At 37.8% G+C, this 26,347-nt stretch overlaps 2 protein-coding genes and 1 long non-coding RNA gene across 3 annotated transcripts in view; 2 read left to right on the top strand and 1 right to left on the bottom strand.

The window, feature by feature from the left end:
• LOC149501113 (uncharacterized) overlaps positions 1–26,347 on the top strand; it is a 271,222-nt gene that overhangs the window by 117,055 nt on the left and 127,820 nt on the right. The window lies entirely within an intron of this gene.
• On the top strand, positions 993–4,601 carry Varp (putative VPS9-ankyrin repeat-containing protein). Its single transcript, XM_028188094.2, has 2 exons — positions 993–1,113; positions 1,206–4,601. Exon 2 carries the CDS (start codon positions 1,208–1,210, stop codon positions 3,968–3,970), a length of 2,763 nt encoding a protein of 920 aa, XP_028043895.2. The 5' UTR covers positions 993–1,113; positions 1,206–1,207; the 3' UTR covers positions 3,971–4,601.
• Ire1 (serine/threonine-protein kinase/endoribonuclease Ire1) overlaps positions 7,646–26,347 on the bottom strand; it is a 31,579-nt gene continuing 12,877 nt past the window's right edge. The window contains exons 5-14 of the mRNA XM_089734330.1: positions 22,254–22,494; positions 20,530–21,097; positions 18,641–18,822; positions 17,804–17,953; positions 16,933–17,072; positions 15,902–16,092; positions 14,099–14,232; positions 12,180–12,327; positions 10,849–11,040; positions 7,646–9,869 (exon numbers count right to left, since the gene is read on the bottom strand). Of these exons, the coding sequence (XP_089590456.1) occupies positions 9,396–9,869; positions 10,849–11,040; positions 12,180–12,327; positions 14,099–14,232; positions 15,902–16,092; positions 16,933–17,072; positions 17,804–17,953; positions 18,641–18,822; positions 20,530–21,097; positions 22,254–22,494 (2,420 nt within the window). The 3' untranslated portion in view covers positions 7,646–9,395. The remainder of the gene's footprint in view (positions 9,870–10,848; positions 11,041–12,179; positions 12,328–14,098; positions 14,233–15,901; positions 16,093–16,932; positions 17,073–17,803; positions 17,954–18,640; positions 18,823–20,529; positions 21,098–22,253; positions 22,495–26,347) is intronic.

Below are 26,347 nucleotides of genomic sequence, written 5' to 3'. Positions count from 1 at the left end.
TATTTTAACATATTCTTCCATTCATTATACATTATTTCGGTCTACCTAGAAGAAAAGTGACATTATGTACCTACACCATTAATGACACTAACCAGCTGGGAGTATAAAATCGAAGTCTTGGAAATATTACACAGAAGTCACCTGACACGGAATTGTAAGATTATTATTAACTGTTGTTTTTTAGTATTACAAAAATTGACGATGGTTTTACTATACCTACACATTTAGTGCGTGGTAAATTTACTCATTATTACAAGACGTTTTGCAACTTACAATCGTTCATGAAGGCAAATAAGGGGATACTGTTAGTTACTCACTATCCTAAACTCAGCAGAAAATCATAATTTATTAATCCAAGAATCATTTTAATTAATTCAGATCTCAAAGTATAATCATGGAATCAATAAGCCCAAAATAAATTTATCATGGCTATACGCTTTCTACACAACTATAAAGAAGTTGAACAATGCCATAAAGCATATTCCAATAAATCAATAATCCACAATAAAAGTTTACAGAGTAATTCCCTCGAGCTCTTACGAATTTGTGATTTTTATTACGCTACCCGTTTTGGGTAACCCGCACATTTAAATTAAGTATTTGTGAAAGAGTTCGATTTTAGTAATAAATATAGCAATGTCACTAAACTTCAACACCTAATCTTCTGGCGCATGTAAAAGTAATGGGGGACAGCCTACGAATTATTTATTCGTAGTGGACGAACAGAATTATAACATACGCCTAGAAAAGGGCTATAAAGCATTCAGAACGCTATGATAATACCTACTTACATTACACTTAAAATTCCGTTGTACATTACCTACCTGCATGTACCTACCATAACATAAATGAACCCATACTTTTTTTTTAGTGCTATTTTTCCCATGGAGTTAATAAGTACCTACAACATTTTTCCTTATTAGGAAAGGCAAGAGGATCTAAGCATCCATAGACTATGAAAGTTATGTTACTCTCAAGTGTCAACTGCCAAACAGCTGTACATACTTAGTAGTTGTTTCTGGATTGCAAAGTTTTGTTCCAATACTTCAAATTTCGTTTGACTATTCCGCAAGGCCGCACATGGGTGTTTTGTCTTTAAGTGTTGTTATTTCGGTATGCACATTTTTTTAGAATATGTACTGCACAATAACTATTGTAACATGAAAAGCTACATTATAAATTTATGAATTTTGAACACTTTTCAGAAATGGATGGCACTTACGACGAGATCGTCTCTGAGAATCCATTTTTTCTGGAATTAAAGAACGAATATGCTAATTTATTTCAACACTGCATATCAGAATCTTGGATAATATGCGTGCCCCGTATCGGAAGTTTAACGAGTCGCGTATTTACTGTTGAAGATTTCTGCGCTCATTTGTTGGTACCCAGTGATGAACTGCCGGAAACTCACTTCAATACACTGACAGAAAAACAGGTAACTGTCATGAACAAAGTTATCACAGTGGAAGTATCCAAGGGTTTGCCGTTACAAAGTCACATACTCTTCGAAGAAACATTTTATACTGAAGACTTTATTAAGTACAAGGTATGGTGCATTGAGTCTCCTCTAGAACCTACTAAAACAACAGACGACGCAGTAGTGTCTAAAGAATATTTATCAGGCATAAATGATTGTATTGACTTACTGTGGACACAAGCAGCAGGTCGACAAGTACTTGATAATATAGAGCAAAATGTTGAAACTTTTTTGAAGAAACATTCTAATTTGCCTGTAGCTATAGGGCCCCTCAGAGATACTGTCAGCGAACTCTATACCCAATGTTTACAAGTGACGCTGCAAAACAGAAGACTCAGGGATAAATCGAAATCATGCAAACAAGTACTAGAAAATATAAAATTATCTGTAGAAAGTTATATGCAGCATTTATTATTTGATTCTATTTTCAAATCCATCTGCACTTCGTGTGCTTATGAGGATGCTCATCTCAACAAAAAAATAAGAAACATGTGTGACATACAACTTCGTGATTTAGACATTAAGAAAGACCTTTATCATACAGTGCCGAAAGCAAAACAAATATTATCGAAAATCGATACATACAACACAGTTCTCGAAAAATTAGTATGTCTTAAACAAGCACTCAATAGTATTAACAAAAAAGATTCAAGTAACAATGTTGTTCTTTTAACTGCTGATGATTTATTACCAGTCTTTGTGTTCCTAGTCATAAAATCTGGTTTACCCAACTGGTTCAGTCAGTTGACATATATGAAAGAATTTCGGTTTAGTAGTGCTGGAAAATGTGATGGTGATGAAAGCGCATTTCTGATCACTACACTAGAAGCTGTCATTGGACACATACAATCAGGTGCATTAACAGGGCCTCCAGACCCAGAAGCCTACTACTATTATGAAAGTAATCTAACAGAAGAGAACTTGAGTTGCAAGCAGAGAAAAAGCAGTCTTACTGAATCTATATCCACTAGTGACACCTATAACAAAGAAGAAAATTTAGAATACATTTTTGAACTCATAAAAGCAAATCAATGTGAACAAGTCCAAACAATATTACAGAAAAACCAGAAACACCTTCAAAATCTTCAAAATAATGAAGATAATGTATTGAAAATAAGTCTTGATGATCTGTCTAATGATGAAGATGATGACAGTGATCTTGAAATATACCACAAACTCTGCCATCCTCTTTGTAACTGCAAGAAATGCAAATGCAAGATTTCTAAAAATCTCCTCAAAACTTGTCCCACTATGACATCAAGAGATAGTCACGGCTTAACAGCGCTGCATGTGGCATCCATACATGGAAAAGCCACAATTGTCGAAACCCTGCTTGAAATGGGATCTGAAATCAATGCAACTGATCTCAACGAATGTTCAGCCCTACATTATGCTTCTTCTAGAGGTCATCAAAACGTTTTATTACTGCTTCTTCACTCTGGAGCAAATATAAACCAAAAAAACATTGACAAAAATACACCTCTACACTTAGCAGTTAATAATGGACATCTTCACTGTGTAAAAGCAATCATATACTTTGCTGAACATAGTGGAAGAAAGATAAATATTAATTGCGCTAATGAAAGTGGCAACACACCATTGCATTTGGCTTCAAAATGGGGTTATGAAGGTATAGCTAGACTTCTAATCGAACATGGGAGCGAACCTTCCCTTCAAAATAGCTACCATAAAACGGCTTTTGATTATGCTCATAATCTGAGAATACTTCAAGTTCTTAAATCCTGCACACCTAACTTATTTGAATACATACACATAACAAGTTCTGAAGTTAAAAAAATAAGTTGCGAATCTGAGAAATCAACATCACTTAAATTACAGAATTTAACTTTGAAATGTAGTGACACAAATGATGCTTCAAAGACCATTGAAAACCTAAAACTGATTGAAAGAATATTAAGAGCTATTTCATATGGTGATGTGAAGTTAGCTTGTTTCTACATGAATATAGATTACTCTGCCTTTATCGCCCCAGATAAGGAAAAAAGTAATTCTCTCTGTCATCCATTATGTGAATGCCAATATTGTAAGAGAAAAACAGAATCATGTACAGACTTTGATGTTAATGTTTGTGATTCAAATGGATTTACTGCATTACATTACGCTGCTCGTTACGGATTAGATGAGTTTTGTAACATTTTAATATTCAATCGAGCAAATGTTAACTGTCGTAATAAGAAAGCACAGACGCCCTTACATTTGGCGGCCATTAACAATAAGACTGTAGTCATACGTTTACTCCTTGACAGTGGTGCTAATATAAATGCCATAGATGTTGCCCGTAACACACCTTTGCATGACGCTAGTGAAACTGGCAACATAGGAGCTGCAAAAATATTACTTAGTTACAACCCAGACATTACTTTACTTAATGCCACAGAAAAAACAGCTTTAGCCATTGCTAAAGATAAAGTTCATTTAACTATAATAGACCTAATTGACAACTATGCGAATAAATATGCTAATACCTAAGAAATAATTTCAGAATAATGATTACTCCAATTCATGAATACTGATAGCTTTAATTTCGTTAGACTTTTAGAAATTAAGAGTTTAGGGAATAAGTGTAACAGGGTGTTGATTACTGCCATTTTCTACAAACATAGACCACATTCCATGGAAGCATGATCATGTTTTTAGTAATTAAGAATTTCCTCGTCTCATGTTAGCTGATAGTGTTTTGTGCCATATTCACAAGTTCTAACATCACCTGAATACTGTCAAACCTTATCGTCAAGCATTCGGTCACACTAAATATTTTCTAATCTTATGAATTTATCAATACTCATTAAGGTGTTTTGCATACAAGAAATCAGAATTAGTCAAGATTATAATTTAGAAGTAATTTTATAAATTCCGAGATTAAAATTCATGTAACCACTGAATCCTCATCCTGATCGTGAATGATGTTATGTCATTGACAATCCAGTTATTGAGACATTTAATATTTTAAGTTATAGTGATGAGTACCTAATTGCTTATCTTTATTATCCATCTATCAATATAGTAAGTACAACCTGATTTCGTCGAATCTTATTTCTAAGACTGACTATATTAATCATTAACATCACATTTTTATAAAGAATAAATAATTAAAAAAGAAGATTTGCTTTATTTATTAATATCCAAATTTAACAATTTTGTATAGATTTTTTTATTTACATAATATATTAATTATGATTTATATTTATTCCATTATTAGATAAAAAAAATTAAGTTTAAAACTAAAATTAGTATGAAGTTGACGCAGACATACAGTAGAACAATGCTGAGTAAGCCATAATTGCGGGTAAGGTGTTATAACGTTTTAACTTTGTGGAATTATAATCTTAAACAAATTAGAAGGTCTCAACAGTGTAAAAAATTTACAAAAACACTGACTGTCTTGTTCTAATGACCTTTTACTGACATTAATGAATTTAAAACAACTTTAGAGGTTTAATCGCTTTCAACGTTTACAAATTCATGCAGAATGTTCAAAATAATAATAATATTATCAATGTGTTGTGTCATGTTTTTAAAGCTTCGATAGGTAGGCGAGCTCACTGCAGTTAAACATTACAGTCAAGCCTCGTACGTACTTTGCGTTCCAGGGTACGCCTTGACGTTGGTTACGCGTACCCTGGAACGCACAATCCGGACGTGTTGCTACGCGTATACATTCGCTGTACGCGTACCACGCGAGCCGGGCTCACGGCGCGGCGGCGATCCATTCAATTCCATTCGCAGTCGGTATTTAGTCGCGAATCAAAGAAGTTGTCACGCGATATTTGGACGGCACAATGGCAAGCCACGCGTTCCCGTGTTTCGATAATGAAACCTCTATAATACTAATTCAGTTGCATGAATCAAAATCATTAATATGGAATACGAAATCGTTGGATAATGGAAATACATCATTACGTGAAGATGCGTGGAGAGATATTTCAACAAAAATGAAGATTCCTGTGAAAGACACAGACATTCTAGTAAAATTAATTACTGAATTTTCTGTTTCATGACATACATTTCGTACAGAAGTCTATTTCCATATTGCTGTCGATCGCGATATTTTTTTTTTAATTCAGTATCGCGGTTTCTTCTCTTTCTTTAAAAATGCGGCAAACGCCGTAGCCGTTCTCTTCGTCAGCATTACACAAGGGTCGCGGGTGTACTTAGGTTCTTTTGGTTCGCACTGATTACGCACAGTTGACTCGTGTGGCTTTATAAACGGGTACGCGTACCTTTTTATAGGCGTAGCTTAGGTAGGTACGCATTCCTTGGAACGCAAAGTCCGTATAGTAATCGGCAAACTTCTTGAGCAAATGACCTTGACTGCGCAGAACCGAATTTTAGATCACTTTGGTGGTGAGGGTGAGGCGCGACGGCAGGGGAAATCGTATCGAGCGCGTTATTGGTAGATCAGTCGAACCTTGCGTCCCGCACCGCGCCCTCATTCCGCTTGCTCCCAAAAGTACGCTTGCGTACAGTGGAAAGTCTATCGTTATTAATCGTTAAGTTATTTGTTATAATTGCTTGTGGACTTTGTTGCCATTGCTATTTGTTGAGTGTTTGTTGATTTTTTATAAAACATACACTATGCCGTGACAAACTGGTGTAGTACTTAAAAGAAAGGGTAGAAAATTTGTGTACGACGTATATTGCTTCATTATAAAACAGGGGAAGAATGATAGTGAAAAATTAAAACAGACTTCGGAAGCAACAAAAACATCAGTGAGTACTGTTAGGTGCATTATTAACGAAGCTAAAGGCTCTGGCTTGCTCGCCGTGTTTCGGACTCCGGGTAAGAAAAGATCAGGGAAGAAGAAAGTTACCGGAATGGATAGTTTCGTTCAATCTGTAATAAAAAGATGTAATCATAATAACTACATAACAAGCAGCGAAACTCCGTACCGTAGAAAGGCTTCGAAAAATTTAAAGAAGATATAAATTTTAATGGCTCGGAATGAAGCTTATGACGAATTATGAAAGAGCTAGGCTTCAGATGGAAAAAAAGAACAGAAAATAATCGGAAGCTGGTAAATGAAAAAAGTAACATTCGATTACTACGAATCGAATATCTTCAAAAAATAATTAATTATAGACAAAAAAGAAGACCGAATCGACCGAGTTGTAAACTACGCCGATGAGCCCTATGTCGACTCATCACGATGATAGCGACTCGGGTGATGAAAACAGTGATGATGATGATGGTGGTCAAGATTATGATAACGAAACAAAAATTACAAATACCAGCTTCGCTTCAACTGAACCAAGACCTGGCAACAGCTCTAGTTTTGACTTAATAGAAGGAATATCTATTTTACCCCAAGATTAAATTATTACAATTATTAACCTATATGTTTTGTTGATGTTCTAATAAATATATAAATAAATACATATGTTGATTTTAATAATTTAATAGCATTATAACGCAGAGTAAGTAATGTTTTTGCACGTGAGTGTACCATGCGCAAACTTACCCCCACTACGTCAACAAATGCTCAAGAAGTTTGCCGGTTATTATACGAGTCTTTAGATTCATCCGCGAAGCAACTGCTTTGGAGTTGATAGATTTCCTTCGGAGGCGCTCGGGCAGCTGTTAGCTAATCCCACCCCTTCTGGCTGAGCCTTGGCTCGCCCACCTGTCCTGGTGAAACTGGAAAGGCCTCCGGGCCACCAGTAAACTTTAAATAAATAAATAAAACACTACAGTGGAAACTTTGCAGATTACTGAATCTTAAAAGACTTGATTAAAATTTTATAAGTAGACTTAAAAACTTGTATCTAGTTTGTGTTGCTATGATGACGTAACCTAAGATAAAAAAACAGCATTTTCTTAAAAACAAAGTGCATCCAATACTGAGTGAGCACCCTTGAGTAATTAGTTCCTGTTATTTAATTCAGGCCATTTCATTTCATTAAACTTATCATGTTTATTTTTTCACAAAATAATTTATTTGTATTCTTAAAAGAAAGATGAACAAAAGAAATGGTAATTATAAGAACAATTTAAAAAAAAATAAGATCACCGAATTTGTTCGTTTTGGTTCTTCTCCACTCTGTTTCTTGGAATAGTTTATTTTATTCTGACATTCAACTATGTAATATTATACTGTAAGTAATATTTTCTTGAATAATGTATAATTATATTTGAGTTGAAATAAATTTCTATATCAATTCATTTAATCCAATGTCAGGGAAAGGTGAACAATCCTAGTTAAATATAAACTTTATACAAATTAATAGCCACATTTTAAATATATAGGTAGGTACAGTTATTTTTTAACAACTCAATACGTCACCAGCGCATTATAAGAATAATTTAATTTTAAATTAAACTTTACATTTAAAAATTCCACTGCATATCCGTTAATTAAACACTAAAACTGGACTGCCCGTTACATAACATATATTTACAACTTAACAACATTAAAGGAACATTAATCTTAAATTAAATATTAGGACAGAATGTTAGTTCTGTGCATTTGCTAACAAATTGTAATATAATTATTTATTTATTATACATTTCAGTAAAAAAACTGAGAAAGTTCAATGAGTAAACATTAAATTTCAATATTATGCCTCATTAAAAAAAAAACTAATGACCTTAAAACATACACAACATACGATTGTATGGATGAAATGTTTTTATACATAATTAGCCTCTCGGTCCTCAAATTCAATTATAACGAGAGGATGATACGAAACAAATATATACAATGTCTTATGTACATGCTTTTAGATTTCTTGTTAAATGTTAAGTCTGACGTGAGTTTAGGATTGGAAATAAAATTTTGTACCTTAAACCGTAGGTAATTAAGGTTACAACCAAATGTATTTATGTAATACATTATTGTTTACTTAAGTCTTAGTCATAAGTACATATATTCTGATTAGTTATTATAAACGTAATATTTTACTGGTCCTGTCTTACTACCCAAGACGGTCACATCACAATTGACTTGCTGAAACTGACCAACTTAGCCGGAAACCTATACATATAACAAAATTAATTTCAATCATTTGCATTTAAAAAAAAAAACAATTACAAAATAAAGAGAATACATTTTGGATCTCTCTAAAACACACTAAATCACACACTAAGCATGTATACAAAATCATTTCAAAGAACTGATATACAATTTCAATTGAAAATATATCAATTTATACCTTTTTTCAGTCGTTATAAAATTTTTGACAACTTTGTAATATTTATGTATTTATAATCTCTTAACCTTAATGTAAATTTTGGGGTCATGGCAAAATTTAAAAATTATTTCGATGCTTTCTTTATTTAGATATTGGTCCCACAAACATTTATGTCAAATGTATTTTGGTAAAAATAATAAATAATTATAACATTTATTTTTTACTGAAAGAATACATTAAGTACGTGTTTTAATCATTTTCTTATATTTAACTTATAACTAAAATCACTTTTTTTTTACGTTTGTGCAAACAACTATAATCAAATAGCAGTAAAGAAACATCGGCAACATTATGTGACTGTAATCTCATAATCTAAATTTCTTAAGAATTCATTTTACAAACTAAAGTAAGTCAGTAAATACGTATAACAAGAGGATGTAAATGTTAATAAATAAAATATAACATTAATAAACTTTAAAGTTCTTATATACATTTGTGCGTTTTTATCATACATAATAATATGGCTAATTCAGCCGTAAATAGTCACAGACATAATTCCCATATTAAAAATATCAATAAATAAACCGTCGATACTTTTGCTAAAATTCATCTAAAAATTATCTATTTTTTTATTCTTCTAATTTTTTTAAATTCTATTTCACACAAAGTTACATGTGATATTCCATTTTCAAAATCATCAAGATATTACTCTACTACCAAAAGGTAGCAACAGTTCAAGTGCATTTTTAACGTGTGCACAAAATTTTCACTGCGGAGGCAGACTCCATATAGGCGCCTCCTCCTTTTTTCTCTCCTTCTTTTTATAATAATGCCTGTCCCGTAATCTGATATCGTCCTGTCGCAACCTGAATTCCTGGGCCTCGCTTCTCCAGTCTTGAAGCTTTTTAGGAGACCCCTCCTTGTACCTACGGTCCGGGCTGCTATCGACATACACCCTACTCTTAAGGAATAAGTGGTTCCTCTCAGAATCGTACATTTCCGAGGGGACCTCATAGTCGCAGTCCTTGTCGTTGTTGAGCTCGATGACGTCATCGCGATTGAAGACGTACGTGCGAGGGTAGTACGTTTGTAAAATGTCTTCATCTCGATATTGTTGCATCTGGAGCCACACGTGCGGAAGCAGCAGCGGGAACCTGGTGAGCCAGTACGAGACGAAGCCGTCCGGCAGCTTGCCGAGACTGTCGCGCACGTCCGCCTCTAATTCGCGATAGTGGTGTTTCTAAAGGACAATAAGCGCCGGGTGTTATTTACTAAAAACGATGTATGTAATTATTGTATTATCTATATATGAGGCCGTCAGCGCAAAAGTGGCCTAAGCTTACCATAGTTAGTATGGAGGCAATGAAGTTTGAATTTTCATGAATTTTTAATTTGAATAAGCAAAAAAACAATACGCGCAAAAATAATGTTTACAAACCTACCTGTTATCTATGGGTGAAACTATGGATAGGCCGGTTTTGCATCAAAATTTATTACATTTTAAATAAATTCGAATATACGTCATATAAACTTGAATATAAAAAATTTGTGGGTTAGGCCACTTTTACGCTGATGGCCTCATCATATATAAAAATGAATTGCTGTTCGTTAGTCTCGCTAAAACTGGAGAACGGCTGGATTGATTTATCTAATTGTGGTCTGGAATTATTTGTGGAAGTCCAGAGAAGGTTTAAAAGGTAGATAAATATGAAAATGCTCGGAATTAAATAAAAATAACAATTTTGTTTTGCCTTTGATGTGTCCCCCCTGTCGGACGGATTGTTTGTTTTAAGTTTATTTTATACAAAATGTCTAAATTGTCTAATTGTGGTCTTTTATTTATCCATTGAGGCACTACGAAGTCTGCCGGGTTAGCTAGTTAAAAATAACTAATATTTAAAAAAAACTAAAAAATATGCTTTTATAGAAAATCCAACTAAAAAGGTCATCGGTCCTTAATAAGTATCCCAAATTTCGCGTTAAACCGACGTTTTGAAGGAAATCAAGATCGTTTCATTTAGCTAAACTAACGTGATGGAGCGTAAATAATGCTAATAAAACGTTTTAAAAATATGATAATTTTTTTCGTCCCATCATCAAAGGTGTTATTTGTACTATCGTCTGTCTTCATTTTCGGAAGCGGTATCCTAACACCCAATATATACTCTTCATAACAGCTGGAAGAAGAAGACCCTATGTGGTCTGATCGGTGTCGGTACCTTGTTCCGGATGGCCCGCAGCAGGTGCGCGACGCGGTCCCCGCGGTACGTGCGGCGCGTGCGCAGGTCGCCCGCCACCACGCGGCACACGCGCGCGCGCCAGTCGCCGCGCAGCACCCGCGCGCCGCCCCGCTCCAGCGTGTGCTCCGCCCCGAAACCGCACGCGCAACTCTCCACTTGATCGCTGACGTCCTGATGCAACCAACGTTATTATTAAAGTGTTATTTTTACAAAACGCGAATAGAGAATTGTTTTTTTTCCCTTCCTAAGCTGATAGCCTTGAGAGGCTATATCAGCGTAGCCTTAACTAGTAGGTGAACTCACGGGGCTCAAACCTGATGACGTTTCTAACACGAACCCTAGCAAGAGCCGTGCTTCGCAGAATCTACCGCCGGATCGGAAACGCGACCCACTGAGAAGATCCGGGGAGAAACTTAGTGGGCTGTGTCTGTGGGTTAATTTACTCGTCGAGCCCTTCGTCGACGGGTTCGACGAGAACGATGACCGGAGAGAATTGTGACCCTGAAGTTTATTTTAATTTATTGTAGGCTGACGAGTATACGGCCCATTTCATAGTGAGTGGTTACCGTCACCCATGGACTTCAGCAGTGCCAAGAGCATATCGAAGCCACTGCCTACCTTATGGTATAAGGTATCCGTAGATGTCTAGAATACCACCAACCCATTTCTTACCATGGAAGTCGTAAAATGCGACAAAGGCATTCACTAGAAAATAGATAGACCTGAACGGATACATACCGCCCCTCTAGCTATTTCTGCCACGAAACAGTGACGCGTTCCGGATTGAAGGACCGTTATCATACATTGACTTCGTAGTCTAGTGTGGATTATTGTGGATTAATTAATAATTCGAACCAATTCAACCAATAATTCCAACCATTATTATTATAATAACAATAATAATGGTTGGTTCGAAGTAAGTATCAGTTGAATGGAATATTTTAAATGTATTCAATTGATAATTATTTATAATAAATGTATCTTTGTTATTTGATTGGTTTTGGTAATTTTAAATATGTTTCAATGATACTATGTACACATATGGACTTGTTGTTGCTGTCTGAAATAAAATAAATCATTCTTTCATTCATTCATTCAATATCACACTCCGGGATCCGCTAGAAGTCCATGATAACTAAAAGATAAATTCAGAATTTTATTGAATCATACCATTACCATGTTTCGTAAAAATACCGAAATGCAGAAAAAAACGAGACGAAAGCGTGACTTGTTTTATAATTTGACACTTTCTTTTTTTTTTTGATTGTTATAAAACATTCCAGCCAACAAGATGTAGACGCTATTCGTACCTGCAAGAAGTTCAGAATGCTTTGCTTGCACCAGAACATTGGGTATTTCAGTATCGTTTCGCAGGGAGGACGCGCGCTGGGCTTGGCCGAGATCATAGCTCGAATCAATATTTTAATCACTACCAATTCCTCTTCTGGCAGAATTTTGCTGTAACAAAAAAACGAAATAGATTATATTTGTAGCGGACTTAGTTTAGTTTAGTCTGTGTCGAGTCGTCGCACAATAAACAGGTTGCAAACTGTCTTGTTAATAATTATCAGCCTACATAATACACACGCTCTATGTACAAGCACAGACTCAACAATATTTATGAATAACTATTGCAACGTTATTAAATGGTAGTAGGGCAAAGTGGAAGTCCGTCCGGATAGGTACCCTTATGATGAGCATTCTTACCGCAAAGCCGTCGTGTGTTCTGGTTTGAAGAGCGGATTAATCGGTATACTACACAATCGAGAATACGATCCAAACAAGTTGCGGCTTTAACACAAAGTCGTCGTGGCCTAAAGGATAAAACGTCCGGTGCATTCGTATGTAGCAATGCAGTGGTGTTCGAATCCCGCAGGCGGGTACCAATTTTTCTAATGAAATATGTACTCATCAAAGGTTTACAATTGTCTTCCACGGTGAAGGAATAGCATCGTGTAATAAAAATCAAACCCGCAAAATTATAATTTGCGAAATCACTGGTGGTAGGACCTCTTGGGAGTCCGCACGGGTAGGTACCACCACTCCGCCTATTTCCGCCGTGAAGCAGTAACGCGTTTCGGTTCGAAGGGTGGGGTAGCCGTTGTAACTATACTTGAGACCTTAGAACTTATATCTCAAGATGGGTGGCGCATTTACGTTGTAGATGTCTATGGGCTCCAGTAACCACTTAACATCAGGTGGGCTGTGAGCTCGTCCATCAATCTAAGCAATAAAAATAAACACGTGGAACGTAACGTGAAAAATCAAGTATTGTCATTCAGGCCACGGTGCTCAGCGTAGAGCCTTATCTTACTGAACCGTTCGGGCCATCGGGGTCACCCGTGAGCTCGTTTGTAAGTTTAGCTAATGAATGGTTGTTTTCCATTTACATTAGGAGTTCATCGCTATTTCAGCTTCTACAACGCTTCCCTTGCAACTGTATACAGGGTGTTTTTTTAGTACTATATGTATCCGTAGTAAGGCGGACTTTTATTAGCGGCAATCCGATACCTGAACTGGTAGGGAGCAAAGAAAGCAAAAAGCACCTCTACGCGTCACCAAAAACCACTGACATTAGCTGGTCAGCTGATTTTCGGAGTGCAAATAATAACATATAATTTAACACAAACAGCTTTGTATCGCGTTCTGTTATTTCGGCGTCCGTACGATGTTGATTTGGCGAATTGTTCTCTCAAACTAAATTCATTATAACATCGTATATTACGGATAAGATTTGAACAGCGTATACATAAATCGAGGAGTGAAAGGCTATGGTTTAAGCGACATTTCGCTAAATAGGCGACATTTCTCTTTATAATTAAAGGGTCATTTTATTTGGTATTAGTATCAAGTTTTTTTTTATTACTTAGATGGGTGGACGAGCTCACAGCCCACCTTGTGTTAAGTGGTTACTAGAGCCAATAGACTTCTACAACGTAAATGCGTCACCCACCTTGAGATATGAGTTCTAAGGCTTCTGTATAGTTACAACGGCTGCCCCAACCTTCAAACCGAAACGCATTACTGCTTCACGGCAGAAATAGGCGGGGTGGTGGTACCTACCCACGCGGACTCACTAGTGGGTCCTGCCACCAGTATATATTTTTTATTGAAATTTATTTAAGTTTACCCCATTCTAATAGCCAATGTTTTTTGTTATAATATTTTTACCAAATTTTAAACTTTAAGGCTCTCCTGTAAAGTATCAAATATGTTACACAAAACTTACTCGAGGTAATCCAAATTGTAGTCCCCGGTGAGTATGTTCGCTTGACGCCGCAAAACATCACCGAATGGATGTTGTCCTCTTGACAATACGTAATAGAACACGCAGCCCAACGAAAATATATCGATCGATGTCGTCTGGAACGATCAACTTTCGAATGAAATAGAAATACAAACATACTGTCCGCGCGCGAGCTCCGAGGATTTTTAAGGAATGTTGACGTAATGAGCTAGTGTTGTAATTAGTCGATATTGCGCTATCGATACTAACACATCTTAAGCTTCCGTGTGAGTGTAAATTATAAAATAGTTTTATGAGGGTATTATGTACTTGAAATAAAATAAAAAAACAATTGATCACATATGAATTTCATTTAATGAACTGATTTTTATTGAACGAAATGAACATGAAATCTTATTAATTACTCTCGCAATCAGTTTAATCAGTAGTTAAAGAATTTGATGTACTCTCCTCTTGATGTCACTCTCCTCACACACTTCAATAATAAATGATTCGACAACATCCTCCATTAAGCCATCCTTTTGCCAGTAATATTCCTCTAATGCTAAGACATGTTTATTATGCTAGTGCTCGCCATTCTTTTTTCATCAAATTAAATAGCTATTTGTGCAAACAAAAAGACTTATAAGTGTAAGACTATTTATATTAGAAATCACACGTAATTAACACTGTTATCGCAAAATTAAAAACAACGAGTCGGTAAGCGTACTCTCACGTTAAGGTCAATACTAGTACTGGGAGAGTGCGGGGTATGAAGCGACGGTCGGGCGCGGTGCACGCCCGCCCGCTTCCTCAGCCCCCGAATCCTCGGAGCTCGCGCGCGGAGTATACATATGAAGTCGTCGTGGCCTAAAGGATAAGACGTCCGGTGCATTCGTATCGAGTGATGCAACGGTGTTCGAATCCCGCAGGTGGGTGGGTGAAATGTTCGCGATTGACTTCCACAGTGAAGGAATAGCATCGTGTAATAAAAATCAAACCCGCAAAATTACCAACCAGTACCAACACCCTGCCTATATCTGCCGTGAAGCAGTAATGCGTTTCGGTTTGAAGGGCGGGGCAGCCGTTGTAACTATACTGAGACCTTAGAAATCATATCTCGAGGTGGTGACGGCATTTACGTTATAGATGTATATGGGCTACGGTAACAACTTAACATTATGCGGGCCGTGAGCTCGTCCACCTACCTAAGCAATAAAAAAATAAAAACATTGATTCAGGCATTTGTCAGATATCTTGGGTTGTACAATGGCTACCGCCACACATGTATTTGTTTATAACTATTATGTTGAATTCCTAACTATCCAACACTTTAAATATAGATTTACTACCAATTTTTATTACATGATATTAGTTATTTGTCATGAAGCTGTTGTCAGTATTTACTTGTAAGTTGGTACCCGCATAAGAGATCTCAACCCAAACACAATGGCTCGATACGTCGAGATCAAAAAATCTCCTCGATCGCAGAAAACTGTTCTAAAGGTAATGTACGTAAGATTGAAATTTGACTGACTCAGAGACTTCTCGATTGCAGAAAACTGTTCTAAAGGTAATGTGTACAAGGTTGAAATTTGACTGACTCACAGTCTTCTCGATTGCAGAAAACTGTACCAAAGGTAATGTACGCAAGGTTGAAATTTGACTGACTCAGTCTTCTCGATTGCAGAAAACTGTTCTAAAAGTGATGTGCGCAAGGTTGAAATTTGACTGACTCAGTCATCTCGATTGCAGGAAACTGTACCAAAGGTAAATGTACGCAAGGTTGAAATTTGAATGACTCACAGTCCGTTCGCCGTTGATCATCTCCGGCGCTATCCAGCCGTCGGTGCCGGTGACCCCAGAGCGCCTCGAGAAGCTGACCCGCCCTATGTTCAGCTTCTTGGACAGGCCGAAGTCCGATATCATGGCGCGCACCTCGCCGGTCCCACTCGGCATCGACAGCAAAACGTTGTGCGGCTTCACATCCCTATGTACTGACAACGGTAAAAAATATTTTAATATAGGTAGGCAGCGGCTTGGCTCTGCCCCTGGCATTGCTGAAGTCCATGGGCGACGGTAACCATTCACCATCAGGTGGGCCATATGCTCATCTGCCTACAAGGGAAATATTATATTGAGTCTCCTACCGTTTCCCAGGAGGCTTTTACTCTGAAATGATGAAGTCGTGTCGGGCCCAAACTCCTAAGGTAAGATGGCGTAGAGCACGACCTCAAAGTTATCGGTGTCAAGAACCGGAAGGAGAAAGCCCTGAACAGAGCAGTCTGGAGAGACATACTGGACAAGGCTAAGGCCCACCCTGGGCTGTAAGGCCTAAGATGATGATGATTTTATCCTCTGGACCCCCCACATTAGAAGGAAATTAAATTGAATGAGTAGTAGATTTATTATAGTTACTAGTAATATAATTATTAAATACTAAGTTAATAAAGCTCTATTCAATTATTGTGAAATCAAATAAAACTATTTTATTATTATTAAAAGGGGGGGGGGGCGGAGATAAGTGAAGCCAAATTAGAAGGGGCAGCTTATAAATAAAATAAAGTGGTTTGTCTATAAAGAAATATTCTAGGAACACACATAAAAAGAAACTAATTGAGAACCTCCCCTCTTTTGAAGAGTCGGTTAATAAGAAGGAAGATTGAATGTTAGTCATTAGTTACCCTTTATAATTAGCAGTAGATATTAATCACATCGATATATAAGAGCTTGCTGCATTGCATTAACACTAATGTTTATCTCATGTGTCAAATAGATAGGCCTACAGTCCGCCTCACACTAACAGTAACTGAAATTAGGGTGGGTTACTCAATTACCTATATCCATAGAGTGTAAGTGCGATAAGCCCATAGTGGCCTGCCTCAGTATTTCGACCGAATCAATCTTGCACTCGAAGTTCAACTTCTTCTCAACATAGTCCTGCAATGTCGCTGAACATAGCTCTAGTGCAATGTACCTGAAAACAAATTTATTTTAATAAGTTACGTTCTATATACGAATGCCAAATCAAACAGCCACATAATAGAATCTTGCCTTTTTTATTTGTTACGCGACCATTGCGCGCTAAATGGTTTTGCCGTCCATTGCCTTGTGTTGACAAAGGCAGAATCGCGCTATCGACATTTTCAACTTGCATATCGAGAGATGAAAGGTTATTTAGTTTAAGCGACATTTTGGCTTAATACGCAACATTCATCTTTGTAATTAAAGGTCCGTTTTATTTGGTACTAGCTGTAATCGCCCGCTTTGCTGGGCTTTTAAAATTAACATTATTATTAATTGTCATTATTATTAGGGAGTCCAACACTCATATAAATATTAGCCTATCCATTAAGTATGGATACCAAGTTTCAAGTCAATCGGATGCACGGTTCAGTAGTTATAACGGAACATTCGTAAAAACCACTGTAGATTTATATATTAGTATAGACTAGTAATTTTTTTAATTGAACTTCAATTAAGTTTGCTCCATTCGAATAGCTGAACAAGATTTTTAATTACGATATTTTTACGAAATTTTAAACTTTAAATGGCTCTCCTGTAATGTTGCAAAAATGCCGTTTAAGTTAAAAGTTGGATAACGTTCGGATTCTCGGTATGCCGAGCAAAAATCGGTTCTCGGTAAAGGATCTTACCTTTCTCATCCCACCCCAAAACACATTGTACAAGAGAAAAAAATAATCTTACCTGAACTGCTTATCGCGTTCAGTACAGTAGTAGCGCACGACGTGTGCGTGCGCGTCCGACTCCCGCAGCAGCGCCACCTCGCGGTCGGCGAACGTGAAACACTCAGGGAGTAATCGTTTTACGGCCACGTCGCGTTTATCGAAAGTCCCTCTGAAATTAGACATTTCAGTTTTTATTTAAGCTTCTTTTTTTTTTAACTAACCTGATAGCCTTGAGAGGCTATTTCAGCGTAACCTTAACTAGTAGGTGAGCTCACGGAGCTCAAACCTGACGACGTTGCTAACACGAACCCTAGCAAGAGCCGTTCTTCGCAGAATCTACCACCGGATCGGAAACGCAACCCCCACTGAAAAGATCCGGCGCGAAACTCAGTTGTGTCTGTGGGTTAATTTACTCGTCGAGCCCTTCGTCGCAAGCGACGGGTTCTACGAGAACGATGACCGATGCTTGAGGTAGCAAAATTTGCTAAAGATATCGGTCTTCATAAAATTGGAAAAACGCAAGTACCCTTCAAACAAAAATTGGACCGATCGGAGCGAACTCACAAGTTGATTTAGCTAAACTAAAAGGATAGAAATTCCACCCTTCTATCAGTGACAAACATTTCTATAACTCTTTGGTATGCGTTTACATGTTCACATATTTATGTATGTACATATATTGACACCAATTACAATTCAAGATATTCGAAAAACTGAAAACCTGATTCTCCGATAATATGCATTTAATATCATGAGTGATATACATTGCTGCATTTAGTTGAAACGCCAACTTGTTTTTCGAAGAATTAACGACTTATGAACGCAATATCAAAGTTACGTCAAGTTAAGAAGTTACCTGTAAACGAAGGTGCCTTCGCAACCTTTCCCCAGCACCTGATCTGTCTGGAATGTAATCTTTCCGATCTTCATTTCACCCTCTCCTATTTCCATGAGCTGTCCGGTAACTTCGCCCTGGGACGACGTAGATGAGGTGGAGCTTCGGGAACCGCCTTGCGATAGTTGCTGGAACTCACGAGCCTGACGTATAAAAGGAATACACATTTATGAATAAACTGGCATTAAGAATTACACATAGATTTTCTGGCTGAATTATGGCTTTTCATACAAATGTGTAGGTATCACCACTATACCAGCCTATATCTGGCCGACGCACTAATGCGCTCTGCTTTGAAAAGTGGAGCAGCCTTTTACTACAGAACTGGGACTTAAAACTCACGTTTCAATGTGGCGGTATCAATGTTTATGGATTCTGGTAAATCAAATCAAATCAAAAAAGTTTTATTCAACATAAATTAATGTACATACTTGTTGAACGTCAAAAGAACTACCGCCAATTCACAAGAATTAGCCTCCGTCCTGAGAAGAATTGGCAAGAAACTCAGCGGGCATGTCTTTTTTTTTTTTTTTTGAAATATTTGGTTTTTTATTTTATTTTAAATATTAGTTTTTTTTAAATATTCATTTTTACTAAGCACTTAACACCAGGCCGTAACTCTTTAGGGCCTTTTTCCATACCTATTTGCTGGTAGCTTAGGGGGCTATTCCAACTACGCTAGATGGTAGGTACGGTAGTAGGTGAGCTCACGGGGCTCAACTTGAACGAATATTCTAACACAGGCCCTAACAAAAGCAATGATTCGCAGAATCTACCGCCGGATCGGAATAGTGATCCACTGAGAAGATCCGACGAGAAACTCAGCGGGTTGGTCTATGGGATTCACCAAGTAAATTCTTGCGATAATTCATAGTTAGTACTTTACTAGTTTTTTTTTTTAAACAGATTTTGTTTTAATCAGGCCCGATTAGTAGTTAGAAGAGGGGACGGTGTTCTCGTCATGTCGGGTGATGAAGTGGACCGTGCATCTTTTTGCCTAAAGTCGGTAATTATAAATCTATGTTAATCTATTGTCGCTTACGTCCAGGACTCTCAAGAAGGGATGACCGATTACCTCTTAATTTAAAATTTTCTGAACTGAAAACTTATTGCAAATAAAGAAAGCAGGTCGATTCTTTTATTAAAGTACGCCATTGTATCAGATGGTATAATATATTATACATGCATACGGTAATGAGTACTAAATAATTCAAATTGAATACCCAAAACACCTACACAAATAAGAATTAATTAGCATACAACGTTCTCCATTTGCATTTGTGCAACTGTATGTTTATATCAGCATTGTAAAAAAAAGGCATTTTGCGTTAATATACCTCATTTTTTATATGATAAACTTTTGTATTAACTATCGCTTATTATTGTTTGATCAAGAGATATAAAAATCTTAACATTGTATAGAGGCGATCAGTGCATTCTACAAAGTTAGAGTAGAATAATATATTTGTAAGAACTTCAACTGAGTATTTGTCATTGGGCGCCACCAAAATGAACTACTATAGGCGCTTAAGACTTTTTTGTATTGCTTAGATGGATGGACGAGCTCACAGCCCACCACATATTAAGTGGTTACTGGAGCCCATAGACATCTACGACGTAAATGTGCCACCCACCTTGAGACATAAGTTCTAAAAGGTCTCAAGTATAGTTACAACGGCTGCCCCACCCTTCAAACTGAAACGCATTACTGCTTCAAGGCCGAAATAGGCAGGACGGTGGTACCTACCCGCGCGGACTCACAAGATGTCCAACCACCAGTAATAAGCCACCAGACTAGCCGAGTTATGAGCACTTGCGTTCATCTAAAGCATTGACAAAAAAATTCTCACCTGCAGTCTTAAGTACCAGAACATGGCGATGACCAAACCGACGAGAATAATTAGGGCCACTTTCAACACTTTATTCTCCTGCTGGTGAAGCCAAACGTGGGCCTGCTTGTACCACAGATCGGGCCTGAACGACAAACCCTCGAACAAATCCTCAGTCTGAACGGAAACTGATACCGAATTGGACTTCAAATTCGTTTCGTTTTCAACGTCATTATCTGTGTTAGCTTGTACTTCTCCGTTGATTAACTTTATTGAATCGATTTGTGGATCTCTCAGGTTCAAAACATTCGAGTTAGGCAAATGGGGTATCCAGGAGGTCGTCAGTTCCGGAACTTTGTAGTGGCCGAGAAGGAGATACGGCGCCGACACGTGCAAGTTAAGATCGTTCAGTTTGTAGTGGATGTTCTTGATCGGCTCGTAGCGCGGCGCGTTCGTCTTTAGTGTCTCCGTCGAGGGGCCTTCGATGAGCAAGGGCTGATGACCCGTCGATATAGTTATCGTGTTTTTATCGACTAACGACGATAGCGCGTATAGACCGTGGTTATGCTCACCGACGTATAAAGTCGGGCTGGAAAGAATAAGGAAAACACATTTTTTTGAAATAAAATGCCCGTGTGTAGTATTAAATACAGTAATGCCCCTTATAACACGGTACTCTTACAACGCATTTTCATATTACGCGATTTCGATTACTCGTATATATAACACGGGTTATCCCCCATATAACGAAAAGATTTCACACGTTATATGTATTTATGTACTGTGAATTTTATAATGATTTGTATTTTTTTTTTTATTGCTTAGATGTGTGAACGAGCTCACAGCCCACCTGTTGTTAAGTGGTTACTGGAGCCCATAGACATCTACAACGTAAATGCGCCACCCACCTTGTATAGTTCATAATTAATTTCGCGTACCTTTGCAAATTGTGTCAATTATGTTTTTTATAAAATTATATTAAATTAGATTAATTTATTAAATTTACGATCGTTTAGAATTGTAAAAATATTGGTTATATTGTATATTATATTAGTACATAACGCGTTATATAGGGTTATAAGAGTAGAAGCGCGTTATGCGAGAATACTCCTACAACGCGATTCCTATAACACGATTCCAATCTACCGTTTTATAGGGGGGAATACTGTATATGAAATAGTTTAGGTCTGGTTTTTACCGCCGCACGCGGTTTTGCCGCGAAAGTAGGAAGATGAGGTAACCTCATGTCTCAAGGTCAGTGGTGGAATTCGCGTTGTACCGTCAATGTACTCGGCGAACGCTAACCACTATCCTATAACCACTAGGCCGTATGATCGTCTGCATATACGGCAATAAAATAAAAAAATAAACTTTCAATTGGATTTAAAAATCCGTTGTAGTACATAGACGTCGCCACCATAAACTAATGTCAAGTCAATTTCAAACTCAAAGTTGTTATTATATTTATAAAAATGTTTTAATCGTTAGTAAAACTCGCTAAATCCTTTAAAAACACCATTATCATATTGTGCTATTATAGTCAAAATAAGATTTGCCTGAGAATCATGAGCAAAGTAGTATTTAATATATTCTAAACGTATTGTCAAATGCATCGATTATAAAATACACATTATTAGAAATACGTTTTTTATCTGTTTTTTGATGCGTTATCAAACGACTTCTTTAATTACCTTCCTAAGATAATCTGAACGATGATAAGCTATCAAAATAAATTGAAAACTCACTACAATTCGATATTCGAATTTTTGAGTCCTTTCCCGTTCGAAAGGGTTTTAGCGTCCTCCATGATGTGATCGAGTGTGTCGTCACCGATCGAGTTAAAAGGGACGGAGATAAGGCCGTCTCTGTCCAGGAGGTAGGCAGCTACGACCGGAGTTCCAAAATTGTGGGACCAGACGAGGTCGCCGGTCTTCCGGTCGAAAGACATGACGCGACCGTTCGACGTCGATGTGAAATGTATTGTACCTGCGATAAAAAGGAGGATTCTGGTTAAAATCTATATATATAAAAATGAATTGTTTTTTTAAATTTTTTATTGCTAAGATGGGTAGATGAGCTCACAGCCCACCTGGTGTTAAGTGGTTACTGGAGCCCATAGACATCTACAACGTAAATGCGCCACACACCTTGAGATATAAGTTCTAAGGTCTCAGTATAGTTACAACGGCTGCCCCACCCTTCAAACCGAAACGCATTACTACTTCACGGCAGAAATAGGCGGGGTGGTGGTACCTACCCGTGCGGACTCACAAAAGGTCCTACCACCAGTAAAGTTAGTCTCGCTAAAACTCGAGAACGGCTGGACCGATTTGGCTAATTTTGGTCTTGAATTATTTGTGGAAGTCCAGGGAAAGTTTAAAAGGTAGATAAATATAAAAATGCTCGGAATTAAATAAAAATAACAATTTTGTTTTTCCTTTGATGCGTCCGCCGTCGGACAGATTTCTTTTGTTTGTTTTAAGTTTATTTTATACAAAAGTTTAGGTCTTTTATTTATCGATTGCGGCACTACGAAGTCTGCCGGGTCAACTTGTTCATTAATAAAAACTGAATGTGCCCTAAAAATATTGAAAAGTATGTACTTATATACGTAATTAAAATATACGTAGATACTTCAAAATGTTTATCTGATTTATATAGATATAAATATTTATCACTTAAATTTCAAATACAGGGTGTGTGTTTTTTTTTCAATATGTATTTATCGTCTGATACAAATAATGTTGAAGTTGTTGGTAATTTTTTTATCTTATTATGTTGAGAATTATTTTCATCGTTTAGATACGTATCTTGATTAATTAATAGGTTGGTGAGTAATCATCATCGTAAATCCCGACAATTCCAGAGACATAGTCCAGTAACTTCCTAAGCACCGTCTCCTTCGAGGCGGCGTGTGTTTTGGCGGGGACGCCGCCATGGGAGCTGGAGGCGGAGTCGCTCGCTGCCGACTATCGGTGGCGCAGCTTCGTGCTCGGGGCGTGGCGCGTCTCCCCGAAAGTGAGCTGCGGGCGCGGAAGGCCCATTCTTGGCGGTCCGTGCTCGAGTCGTGGTCGAGGCGATTGGCCAACCCCACGTGGGGGCTACGGACCGTCGAGGCGGTTTACCCGGTCTTTGATGACTGGGTGAATCGTGGCGAGGGACGTCTCACCTTTCGTCTGGTGCAGGTGCTGACCGGGCAAGGATGCTTCGGGAAGTACCTGCGCCGGATAGGGGCTGAGCCGACGACGAGGTGTCACCATTGTGGACACGGCGGAGCATACGCTCGCTGTCTGCCCCGCTTGGGAGGTGCAGCGCCGTGTCCTGGTCGCAAAGATAGGACCTGACTTGTCGCTGCCTGGCGTCGTGGCGTCGATGCTTGGCAGCGATGAGTCATGGAAGGCTATGCTCGACTTCTGCGAGTGCACCATCTCGCAGAAGGAGGCGGCGGGGCGAGTGAGGGAAAGCTCTCCTCACTACGCAGAAACCCGCCGCCGCCGAGCAGGGGTCGGGACCGGGGTCGTATCCGTGACCTGGCCCCCTAAGAGCTAGAGGTCCCACCCGTTTTGTGCGGGGAGAGACCCAGACGTGGGGTGGCGTGCTTTGCACGCTCACCCGCAATAGGAAGCCGGGTGATGGTAGACCGCGTTCCCCCGACCGCTCTGGGGGAAGGTGTAACGCGGCGCCATCAAAGCGGACTCTCGGCCCGCTGAACGAGGGAACCGGTGGTCGTGTCGCTGGCGGCCACCGGTCCGGCGTCCGTGGGACGGTGGGATGGATGTAATGTGCTCTGCGTCAACCCTGTCCCGCCGTTTCAATAGCCCCGACTGGGCTCCGGCCCGGTCCGAGGTAAGGCGCCGGCTGTGAGCGGCAGGAGTTTTTAGTGAGGTTCAACTCCCACATACCCCACCTGCCCGCGCGGGTGGGGATCCGGCGATTTTCTACTGTGGAAAAAAAAAAAAAAAAGTAACTTCCTAAGAACTCTTTTCAAACCTTTTTGCATGCCTTAGGGCTGCGAAAAAAAGATAATGCCAGAACCTGACGGTGGATTGAATAAATCTATTTTACAATAAAAAGTCGAAATAAATCAACTCTATCATCAAAATTAATTTTCACTGTTGAAATTATTATATTTTATACCATTTCCTTCGTTTTTCGCATCACCCAAGTCAAACAAACTAACAGAGTTCCTCTTACTATTCGTTCGTTCCGTGTGAAATGAAAAGCAAGCCTAGAGATATTTTTTTATATGAAAACGGACCTTACAGACCTTACTTAGTTGTCGTTGACTACGAAAACTAAAGTACTAGCCGTACTCGCCCGCTTCGCTGCGTTATTTAAAACTAACATTATTATTTATTGTCATTATTATTAGGGAGTCTAACACTCATATAAATATTAGCCTATCCATTAAGTACGTGTATTTTCTACATTGATACCAAGTTTAAAGTCAATCGGATGCGTGGTTCAGTAGTTATAACGGAACATCCGTAAAAACCTCTGTAGATTTATATATTAGTATAGATATAGACTAGAGATATTTTTATATAAAAACGGACCTTAAAGACCTTACTTAGTTGTCATTGACTAAGAAAACTATAAATTATTTGAAACTTCGATAGTAATATAATTAATAATAAATAAAAAATACGAGTACAAACCTCAAAAGTAGTACTTATTATTATATGTTATTTACCATCGCGGTGAATTAAGTTCAATATGAAAATGAAAAGGTCATTGAACAATGTCATGAGCTATCTAAAATGATTATACCCGCATGAACGAACGTGTCGCACCGCTTAATGTTTTCCTTTTCAATTAGTATAAATCTTACGTGTTTCGTGCTAAAAGTCTCGTGTCAATAAACTTAGAATAATAATTTTTTACGTAACCCATTATTTATTTTAGAAATGGTTTTACTAAGCTAGCATACTAGCAACAGTAGCTTATGAGAAATATTAAAGTATTTCATAATTATTCAACGCGAATAATGTATGTATATAGTAAGTCCTAGCATTATCGTAGGCTAGATTTGATTATAAGGCTTCAAACACACTATCTAATGGGTTCTTAGTAAAATTTTCATGTTTTATATTTTTTTATTCCCCACACGAACAGACGTTTCTCCTGAGCGTGAGTGGTTAGCGTCACTCACGAACGTCAACAAAGGCAGATCCAAGCCACTGTCTAGCGCAGATAAGTACCAGATTTTCCAGACATTTCGGTGGTGAACTCGTGAAATGGAAAAATCTCGGTAAGAATCCGTCAAGTAATAGTGTGTGTTAACGTAGATAACCGCGAAAATTTAAAACTATTTCATATCTATACTTGTTTTATTTGTTACAGGCTTCGTTTTAAAAATATTAAGAATTTACTTTTCAAAACCCATACAACTTTGAGTGTGACACATAATTGAAAATTGCCTATTAGCACTATAGTAAAATAGAATTAAAATTTAAAATATATTAAGGCCCGTCAATAAAATTTAATATTTATTTATTTATAAAATCACAATCAACTTTCATTCGCGACTAGACTATTCGTATGTTAAAATCTGTATAAAAAAACCACATATTACCGACTATTTTAACTCTTGCTAGTTTGTTATCATTTTAATCGATTCACTGAATTCAACCGACGGCCAGTGGGCGGAAACTATTTACTGTAGATTATATAGTACATAATTTGAAACGACAATACCGAGGTTTTTTTTTTAACTATCATTGATGGGTAAATAATTTTTCGGGTCTCATGTAGTCGATCGACAAGCCCAAACAAAACATTGCCTCTTGAATCAATTCGAAGGATGATAGACTATTGGGTTTAAGTGACATTGTTGCAA

The sequence above is a fragment of the Bombyx mandarina genome, chromosome 17, assembly GCF_030267445.1.
Source record: "Bombyx mandarina strain Sakado chromosome 17, ASM3026744v2".
NCBI lineage: Eukaryota > Metazoa > Arthropoda > Insecta > Lepidoptera > Bombycidae > Bombyx > Bombyx mandarina.
Note: the sequence above shows the minus strand (reverse complement) of the source record. Positions and strands in the feature narration are given on the sequence as shown.